Below are 23,267 nucleotides of genomic sequence, written 5' to 3'. Positions count from 1 at the left end.
ATTTCTATGTATGTGGAAAATGTAGTTGATTACCAAAGGTTACAATTTTTATTTTGAAGACTGCATGGTCTAGGAAGTGTTCTAGGGGCGAGTTGACTGCCAAAGATGACTGCCAAAGAGTGTTGCCAAAGTGCGAGCCAGCGTGTTATTTGATCACAAGTGCGAGACATCGCAAGTGTGAGCCAGCGAGCCATGACGTCACGACAATAGATACGAGACGTTACTCGAGTTGTAGAGGTATCGGCTGAGATTTGTGGAGTACAATTCAAAAAACAACTATAGGTCTAATAATGAATTATTGTGATGTTAAATAAACAATGTTAGCTATCAAGGAGCGACGTTGTTTTTCATTGGGACCTTTGTCCCTTCAAGGCTAGGCCTATACCATACTAGTTAGTCTAGGCCTAGAGTAGGATAAGGCTAGTGCGACACGCGGACGTTGGTATGTGTTGGTTAGTCTAAAACGTCGCCTAAAGCAATTGATTTTACCCGGCAGAACGAAAGAAGGAAACTATGCTTTTCAGTCGTCTTAGGCCCTTGTTTTTTGACAAACAATGACCTTTCAGGTCAAATTGCTGTCAAGAATATGAATTGGCTGCTTTGCAGCAAAAAAATGTAAAAAATAAATATTACAGCCAAATTTAAGTCTGATAGTCCTACAGTATTTCTAGCATTCTAGAGGTACCATAATCATGGTGGGGCTGAGGTGGTAGGCCTACAGATCCTCCATTTTTAAAAGTTCCTCCCTGGGCCCCCTCTTTCAAATTCCTGGATCCACCACTGCAGGTTATATGATTTTTTTTTGTTTTTAATTTATAAAATCATATTTAATGAAGATAATCATTATCAATGGCAAATTTCACTTTCTTATATGGTTGGATTAGAACAAACTGCAATTTGTGGAGATGGGGTGGTATTTTTACAAATGCAGTAATGCATAATAAAGTAAATGAAACTTATGAACGACATGTTTCGACGTATCCTACGTCATCATCGGGTAATAGCGCAATTATGCTAGTAACGGTTTACATACTACCGGTCAGATGTAAGACGAAACAAGCAAATATTAAGGTGTGTCATGTATATAGAGGTCAGGAATACTATGGAAATCATGTATGTAGGAATTAGAATGAATTAGAATGAGCAGTGATATTGTAATGAGTTGTTTGTTTGTTCAATGACAGATTTCCCCAAGTAATGTAAAGGGCTTCTTTTATTTTAAGTTGATATGTATTGTAGGCAGAGTCAAGGTGGTAATTTTCTTTTGATTATGTATATTATCTTATTGGATTTCAGAAAAATATTAGGGCACATAGAAAAAATTGTTAGATCACTCCCGTCTGCGTCAAAAATTTGGGAAATATTGATAAGAGAATGAACATTTTTTTTTTTTGCCGCATCATTTATTTCAACAGTATAAAAAAGACAATGCAATTTTGTGACTGGAAATATATGTTCTTTAAAAAACAATAAAATTAAACCAGTTTTTATACAATATTTACAATCTTGCCAAATAAAAACAGTCACTTCCTCATCGATAAAAAAAAGAGCTCAACATTTTATTGTTCCGATTAAAATTTAAAAAAAAAAACCGCCTGCCCTCATTACACTTTTCAAAAAAAACAAACAAGAGTGGTAATCTAATGTTTTCTATGTATACTTATATAAAATATTTAACATAATAAATGTACGTATTTATTTATATTCACAGAATGAAGACAGCTTTGTGTCACATAATTTTTTCATATTAGAATATCACTCTAACCATGGAGGTATATGCCTTAACCATCTTGGTAAATTGTTGAGGGCAGATGGTGGTACAGTATTTGTTTTCATTCAGGCCAAAAATTTGGCTATCAAAAACTAAAAATAGACCCATATGTCCCTGTGTTGTCATAACTGTCGTCAGTAAATCATGATTTGATGTAGGTATCTATATTATAATTATTATAACAACCGAGGGCCTAAATAAACTGTTTGAAAAACTGTAACAACATATATCATTGAAGGCCCGATCGTGCAAAGTGATATCAATCCATATTTCAGATTAATTGTGGGAAAAATAATGAATTTTAGACTTTTTTCACTGCCCTGTGCCTTTCCTGGACCAAAATGATGTTTACATATTTCTGCATTCCAGTCGTATTTGTGGTTTTTATATGGAACGGCAAAAGAACAACATTCAATGTTCATTTCTGAGGTTTTATATGGAATGCTAAAAGGGCAAATTTCAAACACAATTGATTTTCAAGCACACTCGGGTTTCAGGCAGTCGGTTAACAAACATGTGGATTTTTGTCAAGCGCAGTTGGTCTTCGGGTTCTCAGCTTTAGCTGCCCCTGGCCAAAATATGTTTAGTAATGGTATATTATAAAGCTAAAACGTTTTCCAAGGGAAATTATGGAGAGAATACAAAATATTTCCCTACACCAATTAACACTACTGCTGTTTCATCTCATTGTAGTGTTTTCTAAATATTCTTATGTTGAAAAATGGTATGAAACTGCTTTCAAAACCATGCAACCCATCTTCTTTTAGTGGTCATTTGTTCTTTTTTTTTAATCAAAACTAATCGCAACATTCACATACTAGGATAAGCAAAACACCCTCTAGTTTTTAAAATTTTAAACATAGTGCATGTATCTCATTTTTTCCGATTGGTCAGAACACTTCCTGCGATGAGATTCAAATTTGATTTCACATCCCAGACAAATGAACCTGACGATGTATTCAAATATTACAAGTATAATTATGCATCAAATGCATAACAATTGACAATGACATCAAACCACCCCAAATTAATCATTACTTCAGACCAAAAACTTGCTACTTCATTGTATCTGTTTTTTGTTTTACAACAGTATTTGCAAGAACTGATTGTAAAATTCTTTTTGAGTATGCTAAGGTGGGGAAAAAAAAACAAAAAAAAACGTCGTCACGATTGTTAAAAGACCATGAATGGTAAGCTAAAAATGAATGGGAATTCCAATCAATCATGGACCCCTAATAAGTTCCTTCATCAATGACAGTGTTTTTGAGAATGTGGAGAAAATATTGACAGCATTGATAAGTTTATTGAGTTATAATGTGGCAGACATTCAGTAATCAAATATAAGTAGGCCTACTTTAATTATATATTTAACTTGTTTTAAAACAATTGGATTAGGATTAGTGCCATACAGAAGTAAAGCATGCCACTGACAATAAAATTTAATAAAACACTGAATAGTGTGCGAAATTATAACTTTAGATGAACAATGTGATACGGTCTGGGGTGCATCATGGATGACAATCTTTTATCTACTAACTATAATAAGGCCTAAGGCCAGTCTTAGATATATTTTATGTACAGTAGTCAATATTCAAAACAAACACATCTAGGTTTTCAAACTAAAAGAAAATTTGAGCTTGGTGACAGACAAAAGACTGGACGAAAAACAACTCTGTTCCTTGATCGAACCATGATTGAACCAACTCCCTGAATGAGCAAAGTTCTTTTCACAAGTTCTGATGTGCTGCACAATATTATTATAATTATAACTTTAACAAGCTCGTTTTTACACTAGACAAAATGGCATGAACTATGAAGACCTAGACAAAGAGTTTACCAGATTACAGTGATAAGTACTGGAAAACCAAGTTCATAATGTGAAATAAGCCGTCGCCGAAAATAAATCGGGTACACATAAAGTGAAATCGACAGATAGTAACTGTACCGTCTAAACCACCACAGGAACAGAATAGATCGACAATTGGGCGGCTGTATGACGCACAGCGTCCGAAACTCGACGAGTGTGCCGAGTACCGCTAATGAAAAACACTAATATTTGTTTAAAAGGGAAGAATTATTATATACTAGCATTATTATTTAGTGTACTGTACACATATTACTTGGAATATACAAGATTACCCACTTACTAGACGTAAATTATTAACAAATTTATGAATTTTCTTCTACGCTGTGTGGCGATTCAGCAGCTGCAATCTGCTTTCTTTACATGGCGGGTATTGTTCCGTTTTGTAAATTACCCATCATGCATTGCGCACAAGCTGCCTTTTGCGACACTCTCGACCGAAAATGTTGTCGATGTTGGGGCGACCGTCTGTGAGCTGATTTTATCGATATCAACTTATATACGTCATTGCTTAATTCGTTTTCAAATTAACCTCATTAAGCGCCTGTAGAGATGAAATGAACTTTCAATTTCAGATTTAAATCCTAGATTTGCTTGGTTTAAGCTCCCGTTTAGGCTGCACAAGTTATCAACAAGACACGGCGTTTTGCTGCCGATTTTGGTCAATGCCATTTGCCGGTACTGGTGGTGTCTTCTTTTATTAATCATAATCATAATCCCGCGTCGCGTGTGGATGGGCCATCCGAAGAAAAGCAGGGCGAATAATGTAACATTATGTAACTATTCTATTTTTGTAATAATTTATTATTTCCTGCAACAATGAAATTTTAATTATATTTCGTTTCCTGATTTAGTAGTTGGTGTACTCAGCTGGTACAGCTGAGCTCTTTCACCTGAGTAAAACGCCATCAGGCATAACGTTTAATAGATTAGATAATGTAATTTTAATGTTATATGACGACCCCTATTTCTTATGCTTTCCATAATGGATCATTTTTTTAAATATACGTGTTGCGCCCAGGCAGGAACACACACGGTCCCTCACTTATAGATAAGGGGGACGAAGGTCACGCGTCCCGACATATTTTTTTGGGGAATTCATCATCCTGAATAAATAATTACAAATGTTTTGAAAGTTGAAGTGGCCTCAAAAACCACCAAGGAGTACTCTCCCCTGTACCTTGTAATAATAATAATAATAATAATAATAATAATAATAATAATAACAATAACAATAATAATAATAATAATAGATAGATAGATAGATAGATAGATAGATAGATAGATAGATAGATAGATAGATAGATAGATAATATTGATAGTAATAAAAAAAAATAGGTCTAATAATAACGATAATGATAATGAGATGATGATGTTGATGGTGATCATGAGTAATAATAATAATAATTATTATTATTATGATTATTATTATTATTATTTATTATTATTATTATTGTTATTATTATTATTATTATTATTATTATTACTACTACTACTATTATTTTAATGATAGTATTTTCGTTGAAATAGGAACTTATAATGATCCAACTTACAATTCAGTAACAACAGGCCTGTTTTTTTTTTGTTTTTTTTTTTTTTTTACACTTTACATACACTGATGATTATAATTTATTAATAATTAGTTTCGATGATACTAAATCATAATCATTACTGTATGTAAAATTTAAAAAAAATGTATCTATTGCCTTCAATAACAAGGGTATATGTAGGCCTAATTACCAATTGTTATTTTAGTTTTGTTTAGAAATTAATTTTGATAGCAAGTCTTGAATTGCATAATTAATATCGAAAAATTGAATCCCAATACTCGGAGCATGTAGGCCTATTAGTATTATAGTCTCTTATCTGATATTTCAGTGAACCTTTCGGTCAAGTGCTGTCAGTATTGTGATATATCACAGTTTATTGTTAGCGCCCTCTATACAAATATTCTTTCACACGGCAAACTGAATGAAAAAAAAAAAAAATCCTGATTTCCACATCATCTGATATTATTAGGTTGAGGTTCAGCTAGTGTACAACACTCAAAAGCGATAGAAAATGTAATACATTACCCCCCCCCCCCACCTCCCCGCGGCGCTTATTCGAGAGCGGCGCTTATTCGAGTATTTACGGTAATCTTAGTGCTTCCCCATCGTCTGATAGCCCTATGATAATGTGTATACTGATAAAATCAGAAAAATTTCTAAACTGCTCATTTAAAATAAACAAATAAATTAAATCCACTTCCAATACGTTATTACCTGCGATGAATTATTATTTATACGTCGGCTATTGATGACGTCGGCTATTTGATTCACTAGAACATAAAGACATATTCACATACTTGATAAAAATTGGAGTAAATGAAAATTATGTCCCAATCATTGAAGAAATATACACGGATGCAACGGCCATAATAATACATTTATAAGACAATGATGTATCCAAACCCATTCATATCAATAAAGGAGCCGGTGCGCACCTCTCCCCCACACCCCTCCTCCCCCCACCAACATTTTTCAAAATTGTAAAAAAATTGAAAATAAAAATTACATTCAAATTTTAAGTCTGAGAGTGTAATTTCCGGTCATCTAGAGGTGACATAATCGTAAATTTTCTTACCTCAGCCCCAACTATGGTGGTGCTCAGTGGTGTAGAAAAATATTTTTCATTGGGGGGATGATTGGGGTCGTAACAGGCGCGGGGGCAGGGGGAAACTGCCCCTCCCCTGACGGATTTTACCGGGTTGACAAAGCCGTCGTACCGGGCAGGGTAATAAGAGAAAAGAAATAGGGGAGGTTGAGGGAAAGAGAAAGAAGAGGAAAAGAAAAGGAAAGAAAAAGAGAAGAGAAAAATAAAGACAAGAATAAAAAGGAAGATATCATAATGACCAGACTCACAACACCCTGCAACCCCTTCCCAACTGTCATAACTCCTTTGATCTATGCTGCCCGATGGCGTAACCACTGGGGAACAAGGTGAAAATATCTATCTTTGAAAAATCTTCCCCACCCCTTTATAAATGCCTTTTCCTCCCCTGAAAGTGCCTAAAAACCTCAAATTTCGTGCGCGTTTCTTGTTAACATGGCCCAATTTCCTCTAAAAATTGCACGTTTTAGAGAGTTTTGATCAATTCCAACGAAATTAACATTAAAAACACTGGGGGACAAGGGGAAAATATCCATCTTTGGAAAATCTTTCTCCACCCCTTGACAAATGCATCCTCTGAAAGTGCCTAAATTCTTTGCGCGCATTTCTTGTTAGAAGGGCCTCAATGTGTATAGATGGTGAATGAGGATTGTTGTTGTTGTTGTTGTTATTATTATTATTATGTTGTTTGTACTGTTCTTTAATGTTATTAAAGAGGGTCCTGAATATCAGTTAACCTACTGGGCTAAACTAGAAGGGTTACCCTCTATAAAAAAAAAAATAAATAAAAATAAAATAAAAAAATAAATACCCACTCTGACCCAAGACTACTGTTACGCGCCTGGTGTTAGCACCAATATGTGCCCTTGTGCGGACAGGAGATGTGCCCCCCTCTGAAGCTGGAAACCTTGTTTTGCAAAATAAATTGATGCAATTTCCTATTATAGGCCTAATCAATAAATTCCTCATCAACCGATATAACCTTAAACATTCTTGGAACTGACATAACATTACTGATGTCGTACACACCCTTCAGTGTGAAATGTGGCTCTCTTTGCCAGCACATCTAACATCTAAGGAAAGAAGAGCTTAGATTGGTACCGTACCAGATAAAATAATTTTGTTATCAACATTAATACATTGTGCTAATTTTCATCTTTGTAAGCGCATAATACAGTGCAAATTATTTCCGTGACATTCTTTTGAAGTGTGTAAATCTCCGTTTTATCCCATACATAGTCAAAATATTGGGGGGGGGGATGATACAATGGACCATTCCCCCCCCCCTTGTCAAATATTGGGGGGATATATCCCCATCCCCCGGGATCTACGCCTATGGTGGTGCTCAGGTGGTATTGATCCATCTGTCCAAGTCCCTCCCTGGCCACCTCTATTTCAAATTCATGGGATATCCCACTAAAAAAAACTTAAGACAACACAATATGATATGAAAAATGTTACACATCACTATGAGAGACTAGATCAAGAACACCGTAATAAGAGATAAAACAAAAGTCAAAGACATCATTGAAAGAAAAGAGGCACATGTGCAGATGGGCAGGACATGTTGCTCGCAGAGCAAAGACAAAGAGACTGACTGAATGGCAACCAAGATCAGGGAAAAGAAGAGGTAGACCAAAAATAAGATGACGAGATGATCATCTTACACTGGTGTAATTGGGCAAGGAAAGCTCAACTGAAGTAAGTAAGTAAGTAAATTAGTAAGTAAGTAAGTAAGTAAGCAAGCAAGTAAGTAAGTAAGTAAGTAAGTAAGTAAATAAATAAGTAAGTATTGATGACGAGGAAAAGGCTGTCCGTTTCTTCTAAATTTCTTCTCAAAAAGTTAAACATTTTTTCCATATTAAAACATACAAAGTACCGGTAAGCAATGCAAACATTTCTGATTTTGTCAATATATTTATCTGTATAAATTTTCTAGTGTTTGACACGTATTTTCATTCCAGAAGATTATGTGTTTAATTTGTTGCCAATAATAATTACCTACTACGAATTATTGCTTTAGAGAAACGTGTCATGAAGGACTCAATATGGGCCCTCCGATAGTCCACTAATTATATTACCGGTATCTCTTTGTAGCAACTTACACGCTTGAGCTACAATGCTACATGTAGGCCTAATAGGTCTACTTAGTGAGGTGAGTATATTACATTTTATCAGTGGCGTATTCAAGGGGGGGGGGGGTGGAAAAGCCTGCGCACCCAGGCGCCCCCCACCCCCCATTCGAAAACTTCGAAGCAAAAAAAATTAGGCTAGGCTTATGCTTATGCTGTCACGGTTAACGTGTATTCGGGAATCTAAGAAGCAATATTTTTCAGTGGGCGTGGCCACTGAAAATAAATTCCACGACACCTCATATTTTAGTCGCCCCCCCCCCCCATTTTAATACTGTTAGATACGCCACTGCATTTTATTCAATGCTCATGGTATTAATAATGGGAAACGCATCGAAATCCTTGAAAAATGCAAAAGAACAATATATTTTATTATACAGTTTTTAGAAGAGAAATTAGATCGATAGTCAGTCATAATAACTGTATCATAATTTGTTGATTGTTAGCGCCCTCTATAAAATATTTTCTTAGCCCCCCCCCCCTCTACAGAGGTGCACTTAGTAACTGTATTAACATGTATTTTCCTACTGTAGGCGTATGTCTATATTTGTGTTGTTAGGCGACCTTTTGCCAGTATCATTGAATTATTGTATTTAATTGACAAAGAGAACAACACTGTTCGTTTTCTAATTCTCAGTGGAATACTAACAGTGATTATAAACGTACAAAGCAATGTAAACATTGCTTCTTTTTTTTTCAATACTTATCTGTATAAAATGTCTATTTATAAGAGACGAACATGTGAATAATTTTTGGCTCATTACATAAAAATTACTTAGTACGCATTTGTTAGCTCTGAGAAACGTGTCATGAAGAACTCAATATAGGTCCTAGTCCTATAGTAGTTATATCTCCTTGGTAGCTTATTTTTCCATTGCACTTTTGCAAATAATACTGAGCTACATTCAATACACAATAGGAAACGCATAGAAATGTTTTAAAATACATTTTACTATACAATAATAAGTCAGATAATTTATAGATCGATAATGCCAGACATGAACTGTATTAATAATGTGATGATTGTTAGCGCCCTCTATAAAAACATATTGTCTTAGGTTGGCAATATAAATAATCTTAGTTAATGTGTTAATCTATTGTATGTCTATATTTGTGTTGCTAGGCGTATTTTTTCCAGTATGTGAATTGGTGGAACATGTGTAGCACGTGATGAAAAAGGAAATAGAATGTAGGCCTCTGTGAATAATTGTTTTTGCCCATAAAAAAATACTTAGTACACGCATTTACTAGCTCAGAGAACGTGTCATGAAAAACTCGATTTAGGCCTTGTCCTATACTAATTATATCTCTTTGGTAGCTTTTTTCTCCATTGTAGTCAACGCACTTGTGCAATAATACTGAGCTATATGAAATACACAATTAGTAAGGTGGGTATATTGCACAGACATTTGATTCAATGCTCATAGGCCTACAAGAAATAATGGGAAACGCTTAGAATTTTTTCGAAATATGCATTTAAGACCAATATAATTTACTATACAATATTAAGTCAGATAATTTGTTTTTAGAAGTAATCATATCGATAATGGCAGGCATGAATTGGTATTAAATATGCATTTAAGACCAATATAATTTACTATACAATATTAAGTCAGATAGTTGGTTTTTAGAAGAAATTAAATCAATAATGTCAGACATGAACTGTATTAATAATGTGATGAATGTTAGCGCCCTCTTTAAAAACATATTGTCTTACCCAAGAAGAAATAGAATGTGTAGGCCTCATGTCTACCGTGCGTGCAAATTGCCTTCACACCGTAGGAGGGTTCCATCTAAGAGTCTTGAAATGGGGGGGGGGGGACTGATGAGAGGCGAATGTGAAGGGGAATATAATTAAGTACTGGGGCGCTAGCTCGTAAAATAAAGTGTTATGAGGTGAATTGTAAATACTTTAAAATTAATAATTAAATAAATTAAATATCGAGTTGGGGTAGTTTAAACTTTTGTAGTGCGCTGTTTTGTCGATGCGCCATGAGCATCTTTCTAGATGGATACTCTGGTGCGCCCGCCGTATCCCTAGATACGCCACTGAAAAACCGAACCGCCCCTCTGTTGCATTAAATGATATTTAATTGATGGTGAAATTCATCATTTGCATGCGTAAAACCTCAGCTTCAATCCAAAGACTTTTCCCCGTTCTCTCCGGCCCGAGGCTTTCTTAGACCCCAGGAGACCTATCACCCCCGGGCCCTCTTAAGGAAATTTGTCGGGCCTGACTTATAATGTGTATAGCCTCCATGGAGGAACCCGGTTATCTATTTCGCTCCGTACAGGGCAGCTAAATTTGTACTTTTAAGACAACAGACTAAGGATCTTGAATTCAGTGGTGGCGCAGAGCGGGGAGGGGCTGGGGCTATAGCCGGCGGGGAAGCATAGCATAGCGCCCCCCCCACCGGTCTGGGAAGACGAGTAAATCTTGTTTAAACAATTATAATTAACAATTAAACAAATATAAAAAATATTTACATGTAATGTTCGTTTAGCCACCATATTGTATTCATTTAAACTATTTGTGTTAACTTTTCATCACAACAACAACAATAATAATAATGATAATAATGATAATAATAACAACAACAACAACAACAATAATAATAATAATAATAATAATAATAATAATAATAATAATAATAATAATAATAATAATAATAATAATAATAATAATAATGAGACTAATTAAAAATAATTTGCGTTCTGTTATGACAAATGCTCGTTTGGATAGCCTCATGATGAAATAAATCGTGATAGGTGAAGCAACCTCGACCATAACTGCGTGGTTGACAGGTTTCATGCAAAATCTCCAAAATGTAGAATTTCATATTTAAGAATGAGGGTTTGAAAATAAATTAGATGATTACATTGCATACTCTTTGTTTCTTGTTTTATTCAAAATGTTTTGGTTTTGGAAGCTGATTTCGACATTAGAAAACATAGCCTAGGCCTACATGGAGTCATATAGTAACACGATGCCTGTCAAATAGGCCTAAGTAATAAAAATTCGCCATAATTCGTCAAATAGCCGTTGCTTCCAGGGGGCTTCGCCCCCTGGACCTCAACCGGGGTCCTGGGCGACCCCCTGGCCCCCAGCCAAGTGAGACTCGATTCGCTCCACTAGTTTCCCCCCCCCCGGGGCCTTTAGCCCCTCCGTCGGGCAGGTCCTGGCGCCATCACTGCTTGAATTTGAATGCAGTTTCAAAGATTTCTTTTTCTCCCATACACCACAAAAAGTCGGTTTTTGTCAAATTCAATCACGTTAACAAAACTTTTGCTAACGTGATTGAATTGGGATATAGGTCAACAAAAAAGAAGGGGAAATGAGAGGGATGTCATACAAAATCCTAAAAACCAAGTCAGTGTATCCCAAGACATTGGACATATATAGAATTTTATTTTATTCCACTAACAGCGATATATCGCCACTTCAGGTTAGAATGACATACATTTATATCAATAATATATAATAGAAAAAAGAAGCAATCAAACTACCCACAACCAGACCAATGAAATTACGATTAGAATTATAAAGTAATTACACCTATATCAAACGTAATTACAATTACCGTAATTTTTAAAAAATAATTGTCGTTTAATAATAGGCCTATTTATGCATTCGCGTAAGCCTAGCTTACCTATATTATTAGTTTTAATGCCTCTATTATATAAATACAAGCATTTTTAAAGGATCTGTTCTTATTCAACGCAAAAATTGTCATGATAGGTCTACTAATAACAATAATAATACTAATAGAGGATTTACAAAAGTGTACCTATCTTTAAAAAAAATACTTCCATCGTCGTTCGCAATGGCGCGTGACGATGCATTATCAATTTAAGGTACATTTTGTAGGCTGTCTATGTCTATTGTCGCTAACACAGTAACAATAGTGACAGTTTTCATAGAAACAGAGTGTGTAGCTTCATGGTAGACTTGTTCAGTATATATCCAGTAGTTCATTGTACCTACGACCATTGGTGCTTAATGCGGTTCTAATAACAATGTGTACCTACAAACAATAGCTACTACAGTATTCCATTTCCAACAGGAGTTTACGTGCTGATGATTCTTCAGTAAGGTATTCATTATTTTGAGAATTTCAACAGAGCAGTTCAACAACTGCATTGCATCATAATTGTGTTACAAAATGGAACTCTTTTGTCAGAATAACCCGTAAACTAATGAGAGTAATGAGATTTTCGTTATACTGTTAGATCATCAGGAAGTAACAAGTGCGTTTGGAAACGGGTATGATCAGTCATCTTGGACATATTTAAAACTAGGCCTATAATGTCGTATCGTCAACAGGTAAGTGTAGGCCTATACCGTCAGTTAAAAAATGCTATAATATCTATGATCAATGTTATTAGAATTTCGATTCAAGATGTCCATCTTCATGTATAATTAGACCTAATCGTCTGTAGTCCTTTAATGTCAGGATACCTGAATAAGTATTATAGGTCCCGGGCCACAGTTAGCATTTTCGTAATTAAAATAGACCTCAATAATTTTTCGTCCAATGAAATTCGGTTGGTAGACCTAGTTTTCAGACGCACTACAGATTGAGTATAATATGTATTGAACGGTAATAGATATACCGTAAAACTAGGTTTTTAAAGCTTCACACGCCGTGGATGTTGGAGGGACATGTTGGTCTATTTTTCTGTGAGTTTCATGTTCACTGCTAATGGCCTAGAGTTAGGGGTAATTACTGTAAGATCCATAATTGACCTACGTTTTCATAGGGGTCTATTTGTAACGAGACCTATGCCTTTGTTTGTTTCCATGTAGTATAATTATGTTCTGAGACGTATCTGTTTTCTCCATTTTCACATTAATCATAGGCCTATGTCTACATTGATGGTTACCCTAACGGGTGTTAAAAGGCATGTGACCCGTTTGTCAAATTGTTTGTTTTGTTTCCCTATCTGTCAACGGTGATAAAGTCATGTTCTGAGGAAAATATCTGTCTTTATGTCCATACTAAAGCATCATCATCTAATGATTTATACAAAGCATCATCATTTAAGGATTTATATCTTTATAATGTTCCGAGAAAAAAGTGTGTAAATGATAAATCTAGTGTCAAACCTTAGCGGAGATCTTCTGACAGAGGGTACAAGCCGCACAATTGTGTACGAGTTACGGTTGCGTGAATCAATCCATTCTGTTCATTCAAACAGCTAGCATAAACCTTCCGCCCCTTGGAGTATGAAAAGCCCGATCAATGTCGTACTTGTCATCCATGGCTGTGACAAGGCTTGATCGATAGAACCACGGCTAAATATAGACTATTTTTTATTGAAGGTAGCTTACTCACATGTTCGCATCAGCTGAGCGTACTTAGGCCTACGTTTGGTCAGCATGAACAAGATACGCTTCCCCCGGTCCTTCACGTGTCGCTAAGGATGTTTCTTTCACAGAACATACGGTAGATGTTACTTTCATTAATATCTCATTTTGCCCTAATCACACACCCTTATACCTGTCTCTTATACACATCTAGATGTGTATAAGAGACAGTATATGGTAAATCGGTAGTGCACAAGTTTAAAATAGGACCCTTTTTTAACTAAGACAAAACTTCTGGTAGGCAGCCAAAATGTCTTAAGTCATTCATTACCGTACATGAAGAGGAGGTGTACCGTATCTTTCTTTGACAAGTTTATTGTGTTACACGGTCAGTTACCTAACTTCGGGCTGAAGCATTCTGAAGTTTACAGTAAGCATTCTTCGATTTGCGCCATGGCAAACAGGGATAAGTAGCGGAAGTTTGGCGCAGCGGTTGAGGTTTGGGCTTTCAATCGTAAGGTCGGGGTTTCGAGTCTCCGCTATGCAGATTCGCTTGTGTCCTAGGGCAAGGCACTTTAGCTACATTGCATCAGTGCACTCAGCTGTATCACTAGGTACCAGCAAGCTGCTGGGGACTAACCTGCGATGGACTAGTGTCCCGTCCAGGGGGAGTACAACTCTCATCCGCTTCGCACTACAGAAACTGGGGATAGACTCCAGCCATATGAGCCCCAGTGGCTCGGAAAGGATCTAGTTTTTTTTAAAATCAGGGATAAAAGCAGTTTTAGAAGTGTTCGACTCAATCAATTGACGAACCAGCTGAGCTAAACTTTAAAAGAAAATTCGAGTTATCTTCATGACGAATCGGTTTATCTTTATTAGGCACTTTATACCAAGTGCTTTATTTGATATCGTTGGGTCTAGGCCATGATATTAGTATTATAATCTATTTCGAATTCTATTAATTTGTTTTCTATTCAATGTTTCTATGGTTTTTTTTTTTCTTACAAACGTGTAAACGATGTTAAATGTGAAAGTGACACAAACTGACATCAACCCACGTCCTCGACATTATTCAACCATACATAGTTGATTGTAGGCCTCCATTGTTCAAGAATTTACTTAAAGGAACAATGAATACCTCGGTCCGCCCTGTATTTAATTGTCGGTGATGTCTCATCTCCTCTTGCTGTTTGCTCTTTAAAAAAATGATGTTTGTTTTGCAAGACGGGTCTTTCACAATAAACTTTACATTTATTTAATGGTACAACAGGTCTAATATGACAGAGGTGTTCCTTAGAATCGACGCTCTCTCTCTCTGTCAATTACACTTGGCTTCCATAATAGGCATTGTACGTATATAGTTTAGTTCATCCATTGTGTCGTCGAACCGTTAGAAGGATGCACAACATAATTAAGGCAGATGTTCCATAGACGTCAACTAGGTTCCAATTATCCTTTACCAGGCGGCAACAACTATATTTAGGTCCTACAATCGAGTATAGACCGTATTTTGATTAGCCAGCAGGTTTACTCTCACATTCCTGTGTAAAAATTAGGGCCTAGTCCTACTTGGTTTCGGTAAGTTTCCATTTCATTAATAAATATTTAGTTTTAATGCCTATATCTGTCTCCTGTCGCATGTCGTCTCCGTTTAGGCTTACCTGGGTATATCGCCGTGTACGTTTCCGTGTCATGGGCGTCGATCGGTGGGGCAAGGGGGACACGTCCCTCACTTTTCAAAGTAGGGGAGACATCACATCAATTGTCCCCCTCACTTGTCAGTGGAAAGAAGAACAATTACGAATGACTGTCATGATTTTTTGTCTGTTCACTTGTGCTCTGTTCCAAGTGCGTTGCATATTTCTGGACCTAGACGGTAGTACTTCCACTCACAATAGTTTAGTCGCAAGACAAATGTGAAACACAAAAAGAGGAGAAAAGGAAAAACCTCTTGATTGATTTTAAAAGTACTGTATATAAATTAGAATCACTGTTATCTTATATGTTTTTTATGGTTCGAATACTGTACGTCACGAGCTTATCAGTATATAATACATCATTATTTTATGAATGTTATTTTGCACAAAGTATATAAGCGGGCACGATTATGATTACCGGGATAAATTTAAAAACTTTTTTATGAAGAGTATTTCAGTGGCAAATTCAAGGGGCCCATATGGCCACCCTCCCTAAATTTTTCAGAATTTATAAAGTGGAGAAAAAAGAAAATTACAGTATATAAAAAATTGAGTCTGAGTGTGTCATTTTCGGCCAATAGAGGTGCCATATTTATAAATGTTCTTACCTCAGCCCCAAACATGGTGGGGCTGAGGTGGTCTACACTCCTGGTCTGTAAAAGTCCCTCCTGCCCCCCCCCCCACCTTCTATCTCAAATTCCTGGTCCGCCACTGTAATGTAGTGTGGAAATAAATGTTAATTTCATTCCTTAACATCAATTAGATACGAATTATAAAAGGCATAGACACCAGAGCCTCCAGGGGCCTCGCCCACCGGGGGCCCTGGATCCCCCTGACCTACGGCCCAAGACATCCTTATTTTGCAATTCGTCCCCCACCCCACTTTCAACCATGGATTGCCACCCTTGCTCCGTGTGTTACTTTCTTTTGTATACCTACCGTAAATGCTCGAATAAGCGCGCACAAAACGTGATTTTTCCCCGTTAAGCACCGCTTTCGAATAAGCGCCGCTTATACCCTGTGTGTATAATAATAATGAAATACTTGAGAAACAGCGTTTTAAATACAATATACAGTGTTAAAATGAATAAATAACACAATAAAGACACACGCATTTCTTTATAAACATTTCGGCCCCTATTTACGATGATAGGACCTATGATAGGCCTACCGAAATACGGAAATACGTGAAATAGGTAACATGGGAACGGCTATCGAAAGCGCCGCTCTCGAATAAGCGCTGCACTGAAAACCTCCATTTGTAGCGCCCCGTGGCGCTTATTTACGGTAATCAATACTTCTTAAACTCATGGTCACTTACTACATATTAAATTCATTTTCGTATTTCTAATTGCAGACTTACAATAATGCTCATTATAACATGAATCGATATCCCGATAGGACGACGGGTTCAGGAGATTTCGGTATTCCATATGTAGCCAACGGTCCAGAAGTATTTGCAAGAAATTCCACCACTAGTTTACATCAAAACGACTACAGAATATCACATAGGGGTCACTCTCATCGTCTACATCCGACTATACCAGAGTTGCCTTACCAATCTTCTCCGACACCATCCCCGCCAACCTCGCAACTGAACTTCCGTCCAAAAAAGATAGCGTCTCGTCCCACCAAACGGCCTCCTGCACCACCGACGTCATCACTGCACATATCCGTACCACAACAAAATCCACCTCCACCGCCACCACGGCCTCCTGCACCACCGACGTCATCACTGCACATATCCGTACCACAACAAAATCCACCGCCACCGCCACCTCCTCCTCCTCCACCACCTCCACCACCACCACCACCACCACCACCCCCACCGCCGCCTCCGCAATTACCAACTAGTGAAGCCCAACAACAAAGCATGGAAAGCCTTATAGACGCTGCTGGCCCGCCTGATTACGATTCTGAACGTTTCGACTCAGATGAGACAGACGATAGCTTCGAAAGTTCAAGCAGTCAGGAGAGTGAGGAAATAGAAGTCCAAACTCAGACGCAAGATTTAGATAACGAACATAATGCCGATGATGACGACAGTGGAGATGATGGTGGTGGGGTCGGTGATGGGGATGGAAATCAAGCAGATATTGTTGATGCTCACAAGAAGAAACAAGATAATGAAGGAGGCCAGACCGTCGTTACTCATGAACCTTCCCCTGGTGCGGATGAAGCTGATAGACCACCAGTACGGCACGTCCGCATTGACGAGCACCATGACGACTGGCAGAGACGGAGCCATCGAAGTCATGTGGAGTGGGATGAAGTAGAAGCTCCCTGGGCAAGACTATCACCGAGGCAACTTTCCGGCAGAAGGTTTCAAGACGAAAGGCGACCTCGCTACTCTCCTCCAAGAAAAGAACTAAAGAAAAATAACAATAAGCCTACAGGTCGGAGGCATGAATACAACATACGGCATGATCTAAACGAAAACTTCATTGATCACAGGTTACCAATTATAAACCCACTTGCCATGGAAGTACGTCAACAGGATATGAATCACAAGAGACCAAAACCAAGAGTTTATCACATTGACCCCATGTACAGAGAAGAGCCCTTTCCTTACGCTTACGACCACCGACAAACAAATCTTCCTCTTAGGCCATCGAATGATAGAATGTACAAAGAAAATCTGCACGTCGACACACGGAATGGCTCGAGGGGCGCATTTCGCCCCGACCCTAAAAAGGATGAGGAGCAGACGAAACTTTTGCGATGTACGGGCTGTTGCGTTATCGTACTGTTGGCATTTGCCTTCCTGGTTCTTGTTGCCCTTTCTGCGGTTCTAACGTACTACTTCGTCGGTAAGTATTAATCAGTATATTTGCACTTTAATCGTAAGAGAACATTCCATTTCGATGTCACTCGAAATTAAGGTTATTGAATGTGTGGTGAGAGTCATCATCATCATCATATTATTATTATTATTATTATTATTATTATTATTATTATTATTATTATTATTATTATTATTATTATTATTATTATTATTATTATTATTATTATTTTTATTATTATTATTATTATTATTATTATAACTCTTATTATTACACTTATATACTTTGCTGTATGAAATACTCGATTAAACGAAGATATCTGAGCTCATATAACTCTTGATCAATAATTCATCTGTTGGTTTCTCTTTTCAGTTTTGGATGAAAACACAACGAAACGTAAGTACTCCTTAGTCATCGACAATTGTTGAGTGCTATACATTAAACACAATGAACCATGGAACCAACTATTATAGGGGCCTATATAAACAGATTATGATTACTATTCCTAAGCATGACGCAAACTCATTCGCGGCTTTGTGATTTGACATGCATCACAATGATCATAAACAGGTTCATACTTAATGGAAGCTTAGAATATACAAACAAATAGATAGGTGCTCGAATAGGAACTTGATGTTATAATTGCATACGAAAAGTTTCTTTTTCAGTTTTATGAAAAAGTGTCTTCCGGGATTTGTACCTGCAACCTATCGATATCAAGGCGAGTGTACATTATCCTGTTCTGACAAACAATCGCATTGAGCTGGTCACGCACCCCGGTTTTATGCCAGTTTATTTTTTAATGCAGGTCTGTTAGGGGATGTCTCGTCTATGTAGATATGTTGATATGTGTAATATGTTTGTTTAATGTAGGCATGTGCAATTAGTAGGCTACAAACATCCTGGTAAAAACATAATTCGACAAAATACGTGTTTAATGTTTACGTACCATAAATGACTAGACTTGTTGATGTAAAATATTATATATTCCATACACTGTCCTACAACTGCATGACAATACAAACATATCTATTGTTATTGTACATAAATAGAAAGTGTAAACTCTACAGACTTGTTATATAAAATTGAATAGGGCTTTCAATCGTTGCAGGATTTTAGATTAGCCAAAATAAACCCCAGTTTCTGTGGTATGAGTTATTGTGTTTTGTAACACACCTCATAGTAGATCATTATCAATTTATGGATATACTATCACTTGATATTGGGTATATACATCATGTAATTCAAAAATAATCAATCTTATACTTGCTTCACTCTTGTAAATTTCGTTCCATTTCCATCAACTTTGTTGAGGGATGGCGCCATACGGGGATGTGTGAGGTCTCACAGACGGGGTGGGGGTGGGGGGTGTCTGCCTTCATTAGTACGTAACAGTCGAGATTGTGCCTTACAGATTCCTTGCCGTTTAATCTCTATTGGATTAGTGCTATTCTAAGGTTATAGAGCATTTTAATTTAATCACACTCCTTATACGATCGAGGGTTTCAGTCGCTTTGAACTAGTACAACAATAACTTCCGTGTGGAGTAGTGTTTATGACATGATTTTTGAACATGCATACGAAAGGTTCTTATTTTAAGATTCATTAATATTTATTCATTGCTCTGTTTGGCTTGTGATAATGATGATACTAATGATGAAGATGATTTTGATAATAATAGTAACGATGATGATGATGATAGTGAAGATGATGGTGGTGATGATGATAAGGATAATAACCATGAAATGTTCATATACTGTATTATTTCATAAATGTGTTTTTTATCTCCATCAGATCCATGTAGCAGTCTACCTGATATTGAGAACGGCGCTTATACAGGCAACACAGATCCTACAAATACGTTTGATGAACGGCATGCATTCACTTGCAACAGTGGCTATACTCCCGATCCTGACAGTTTGATGATAACGTGTGAAAGTGATTTAACGTGGGATCACGCACCTCTGTGTTTAGGTATGCTAAATTAAAGAAAAGATTATTTTATATAATTCTTTCTCGAGATGAGGCGTATTACCATTTTAGTGAGAGAAGTATTACAGATAGTTAAAACCAATGATTAAAACTGTGTTTACGCTAAACCAAGAGTATACCGGTATTTGTTCCTGGTTCTGATTAATCAATCTCCAGGCGTGGCGTCAGTGGGGTGGGGCTCGAAACCACGCCCTGTTTATTTCCCAGTTCAATCAGATTTAAATGCAAGACATCACTGGAGCTAAGTAAATTTAATGAAAAGTGCAAAACATTTATAATTACCTGTAATAAAAATTGAATTTCTGATAATTACCATATTAATAACATTGCTTTGGAGAGGGTCTTTGAACACAAGCATCTTGGACTAATGAGAGTTTCAGATCAAAAATGGTCTCAACATGTTCAAATTATTACCTCCAAAGCCACCCGTTGTCAGGGTATGATAAAACGCTTCGTACGTAGAACTGAAGCTTCTCTATTTGATTTCTTTTTAAGGCAGACCTATCCTAGAATCTGTTCAAGCATGGAACCCAGACTTAATAAAAGATATTGCGTGTGTGGACCGTGTCCCCACCCTATATTGATATTCAATCATCATCATCATCATCAAGATCGGAACCAAATTAACATCAATATCGTCATCGTCGTCATCTTCGACGTCATCATTTTCATTATCATAATCGCTATCATCGTCGTCATCATGCTCTTCATAATCATCATCTTCATCAAGATCGAATCATAGTAATTAGGCCTATATTAACATCATCATTATCATCATCATCATCAGTATCCTCGTAATCATCATTTTCATGATCATTATAATTATCATTACCATTATAATAGTCATCATCATCGATCTTCATCGTCTACCGCGTAATCGTCGTCTTCCTCATCAATATCATCATCGGCATTATCATCATCATTATTATCATTGTTATCATCGTCGTCTTCATCGTCACCACCGACTAAGCCATTCTGCATTTAAATTACTGCCACCAAACACTGATTTAGTTTACTTTTTGGCTCCTGTCCGGCCAATTGAGTGGCTTTTTTCCTCTCTCAGTTTCTTTTGTGTTTGTCAGTTTTATTGTTCTTTGGACCAAATAAAATGAAATGGAAAAATTCTTCGTCATTTTATAACACTCATCAAATTTGTTCCTTGTTTCTAGTGCCGAGTGACGGATTAACGAATGAAGAAGTGGGTCTTCTTGCAGGTATGCAACTGTGTTCCTTCTTCTTTTTCTGCTATGCTCATAAAAATTTTAATCCTAGATTCTTTGAATTCTTGGTGTATAACATTGATTTATAATTATCGTTAATTTCATTTTCATTCAGGCGCAATCGGAGCCGGAGTCATTGCACTAATATTTTTGATCTTTATAATCTGCATTGCCTGTTCGAATATTTTTAATTCCCGTAATAAGCAATACGTTATTTAACTATGTACTTTTCGGTGAGTTACATTTCTTATAATATTAAGCATATGAGTAGGCCTAGTCGTTGTTCAATGTTCTTATAAAGAACTAATGGATAACGCCGGAGTAAAATTGATAGATATATTTTCAGTGGCGTATCTAAGATTTTTTTTGTTGGGGTGGGGAGGGGATTGGGCTTGGCGCGAGTGGCAATGGAGAACCTACGGTTAAAATGTGGGTTGCAGTACCGTATATAATGGAACTTATGGTCCAAGGGAAATTGTGGGGTTTTTCACTTACTTATTAAGGGAAGCTGCGGAGTTGTGTTTTTGGCAGATGCCGGGGGTTGGGGAAGCACCTCAGGATTAGCCACTGAAACAGGATTGTAGCTTTCAAAGCTATATGGTTTTCTGTTTCATATGTATAAAGCATTGACTGGATGTTTTCTCACAGCTACCAGTGTAAATGGTGATTAATTCGCTGTGTGAATGTAGCAAAATTTCATACAAATGCATTAGATTATACGTGAGAAGTTTAAAGCCATTTCATTGTGAAAAGTGCATTTGTTATTTTTTTGTTCGAAATAAGCACAAACATGAAAAAAGATAGCGAGCAATTTCTTTTTTTTTTTACATTTTCAGAAATAGAACAACTCTAAATAAAACCGCATCTCTGAGAAATCAACTACATTATGTGTTTGAGGTAATCAGGTGTTCTAATAAAAGGCGAGAGAAGTGCTACAGTATTTTCGATTATGAAAAACAAGCTTCGGAAAAACTGTCCGAGGTTGCCCGTGGGTTTTTCGACGGAGGAAGTGATAGAAAAGAAACCTCACGCAATAATGTCGTAGCATTTTCAAGGTAGGAAAGCACTGACGAGAAAGTTTCAGACCTAGGGCCTAGGCTTATGCAAGCATGATCAAAGCTGTCTCTTATACACATCTAGATGTGTATAAGAGACAGGTCTAGGATTATCATTTTGTGTTGACGAACACTCACAATCGTCTTCCAGAGTATCGCTAGTTCACAATAAAGCAGGTTTTTTTTATAATTGTATATAGAATTGACGCTTACATAATGTATTTAGATTTTTAGAACAAAATTATTGAAGACGAATAATAATCACTTTCTTAAAAGATTGTTTTATAATCCTTTATGCCAAACCTATTGTTGACCCCATTATACAAATTTTTATATAGATATATATATATAGGCCTATTTGGATTTTTGTACATTTGGTCATTGTTTTATATGTATTGATAATCAATAGTATTATTGTATAGTCACATATATTTATTTTTTTATAATACGTCAGATTATTTTCTATAAGTCAAAAAGCAGGAATTCGCAGCTACCTTACTTTCCTCTACCAATCATTGTCGTTATTTTGATTTCTTCTTCATTCCTTTTTCCGTATGATATCCATATCTGCCAGGTCTGGTATACGATTGTGTATACATTGTGACATATTTGTCAATTTAAAAAAAGATGGGTATAATTTTCTCTTAAAAAAGCAGGGGGGAAACATCTTTACTTTTGGCCTTATTGTACTTTTATCTATAGCGTAAAATAAGAATAAAATTTACGGTATACTTTAAATTAATTTCATCAACTTAATTGACAAATTGTTTTTATCATGTGGTTAAAATTG

The 23,267-nt window shown here is 36.5% G+C and overlaps 2 protein-coding genes across 4 annotated transcripts in view; one reads left to right on the top strand and one right to left on the bottom strand.

Annotated features, from left to right (window-relative positions):
• The window catches only part of LOC117100546 (zinc finger protein 800-like), an 11,005-nt gene extending 6,911 nt beyond the window's left edge, over positions 1-4,094 (bottom strand). Inside the window, exon 1 of the mRNA XM_033240316.1 lies at positions 3,919-4,094. The gene's annotated coding sequence lies outside the window, so the exon portion shown is untranslated. The remainder of the gene's footprint in view (positions 1-3,918) is intronic.
• Positions 4,095-12,372: 8,278 nt separating this feature from the next.
• Positions 12,373-22,342, top strand: LOC117100543 (ESX-1 secretion-associated protein EspI-like). Of its 3 annotated transcripts, none has more exons than XM_033240312.1 (7): positions 12,373-12,743; positions 16,785-18,237; positions 18,583-18,606; positions 20,005-20,184; positions 21,372-21,416; positions 21,538-21,655; positions 22,259-22,342. In XM_033240312.1, exons 1-6 carry the CDS (start codon positions 12,726-12,728, stop codon positions 21,639-21,641), a joined length of 1,824 nt encoding a protein of 607 aa, XP_033096203.1. In that variant the 5' UTR covers positions 12,373-12,725; the 3' UTR covers positions 21,642-21,655; positions 22,259-22,342. The 3 variants fall into 3 exon arrangements, with proteins under 3 accessions (XP_033096203.1, XP_033096205.1, XP_033096204.1); XM_033240314.1 differs by having other exon boundaries at positions 12,386-12,513; XM_033240313.1 differs by lacking the exon at positions 12,373-12,743 and adding an exon at positions 15,122-15,308.
• The last annotated feature ends 925 nt before the right edge of the window (positions 22,343-23,267 follow it).

The sequence above is a fragment of the Anneissia japonica genome, unplaced genomic scaffold (genome assembly GCF_011630105.1).
Source record: "Anneissia japonica isolate Jap-2015-1 unplaced genomic scaffold, ASM1163010v1 scaffold685_len2926416_cov193, whole genome shotgun sequence".
Lineage (NCBI taxonomy): Eukaryota > Metazoa > Echinodermata > Crinoidea > Comatulida > Comatulidae > Anneissia > Anneissia japonica.
Note: the sequence above shows the minus strand (reverse complement) of the source record. Positions and strands in the feature narration are given on the sequence as shown.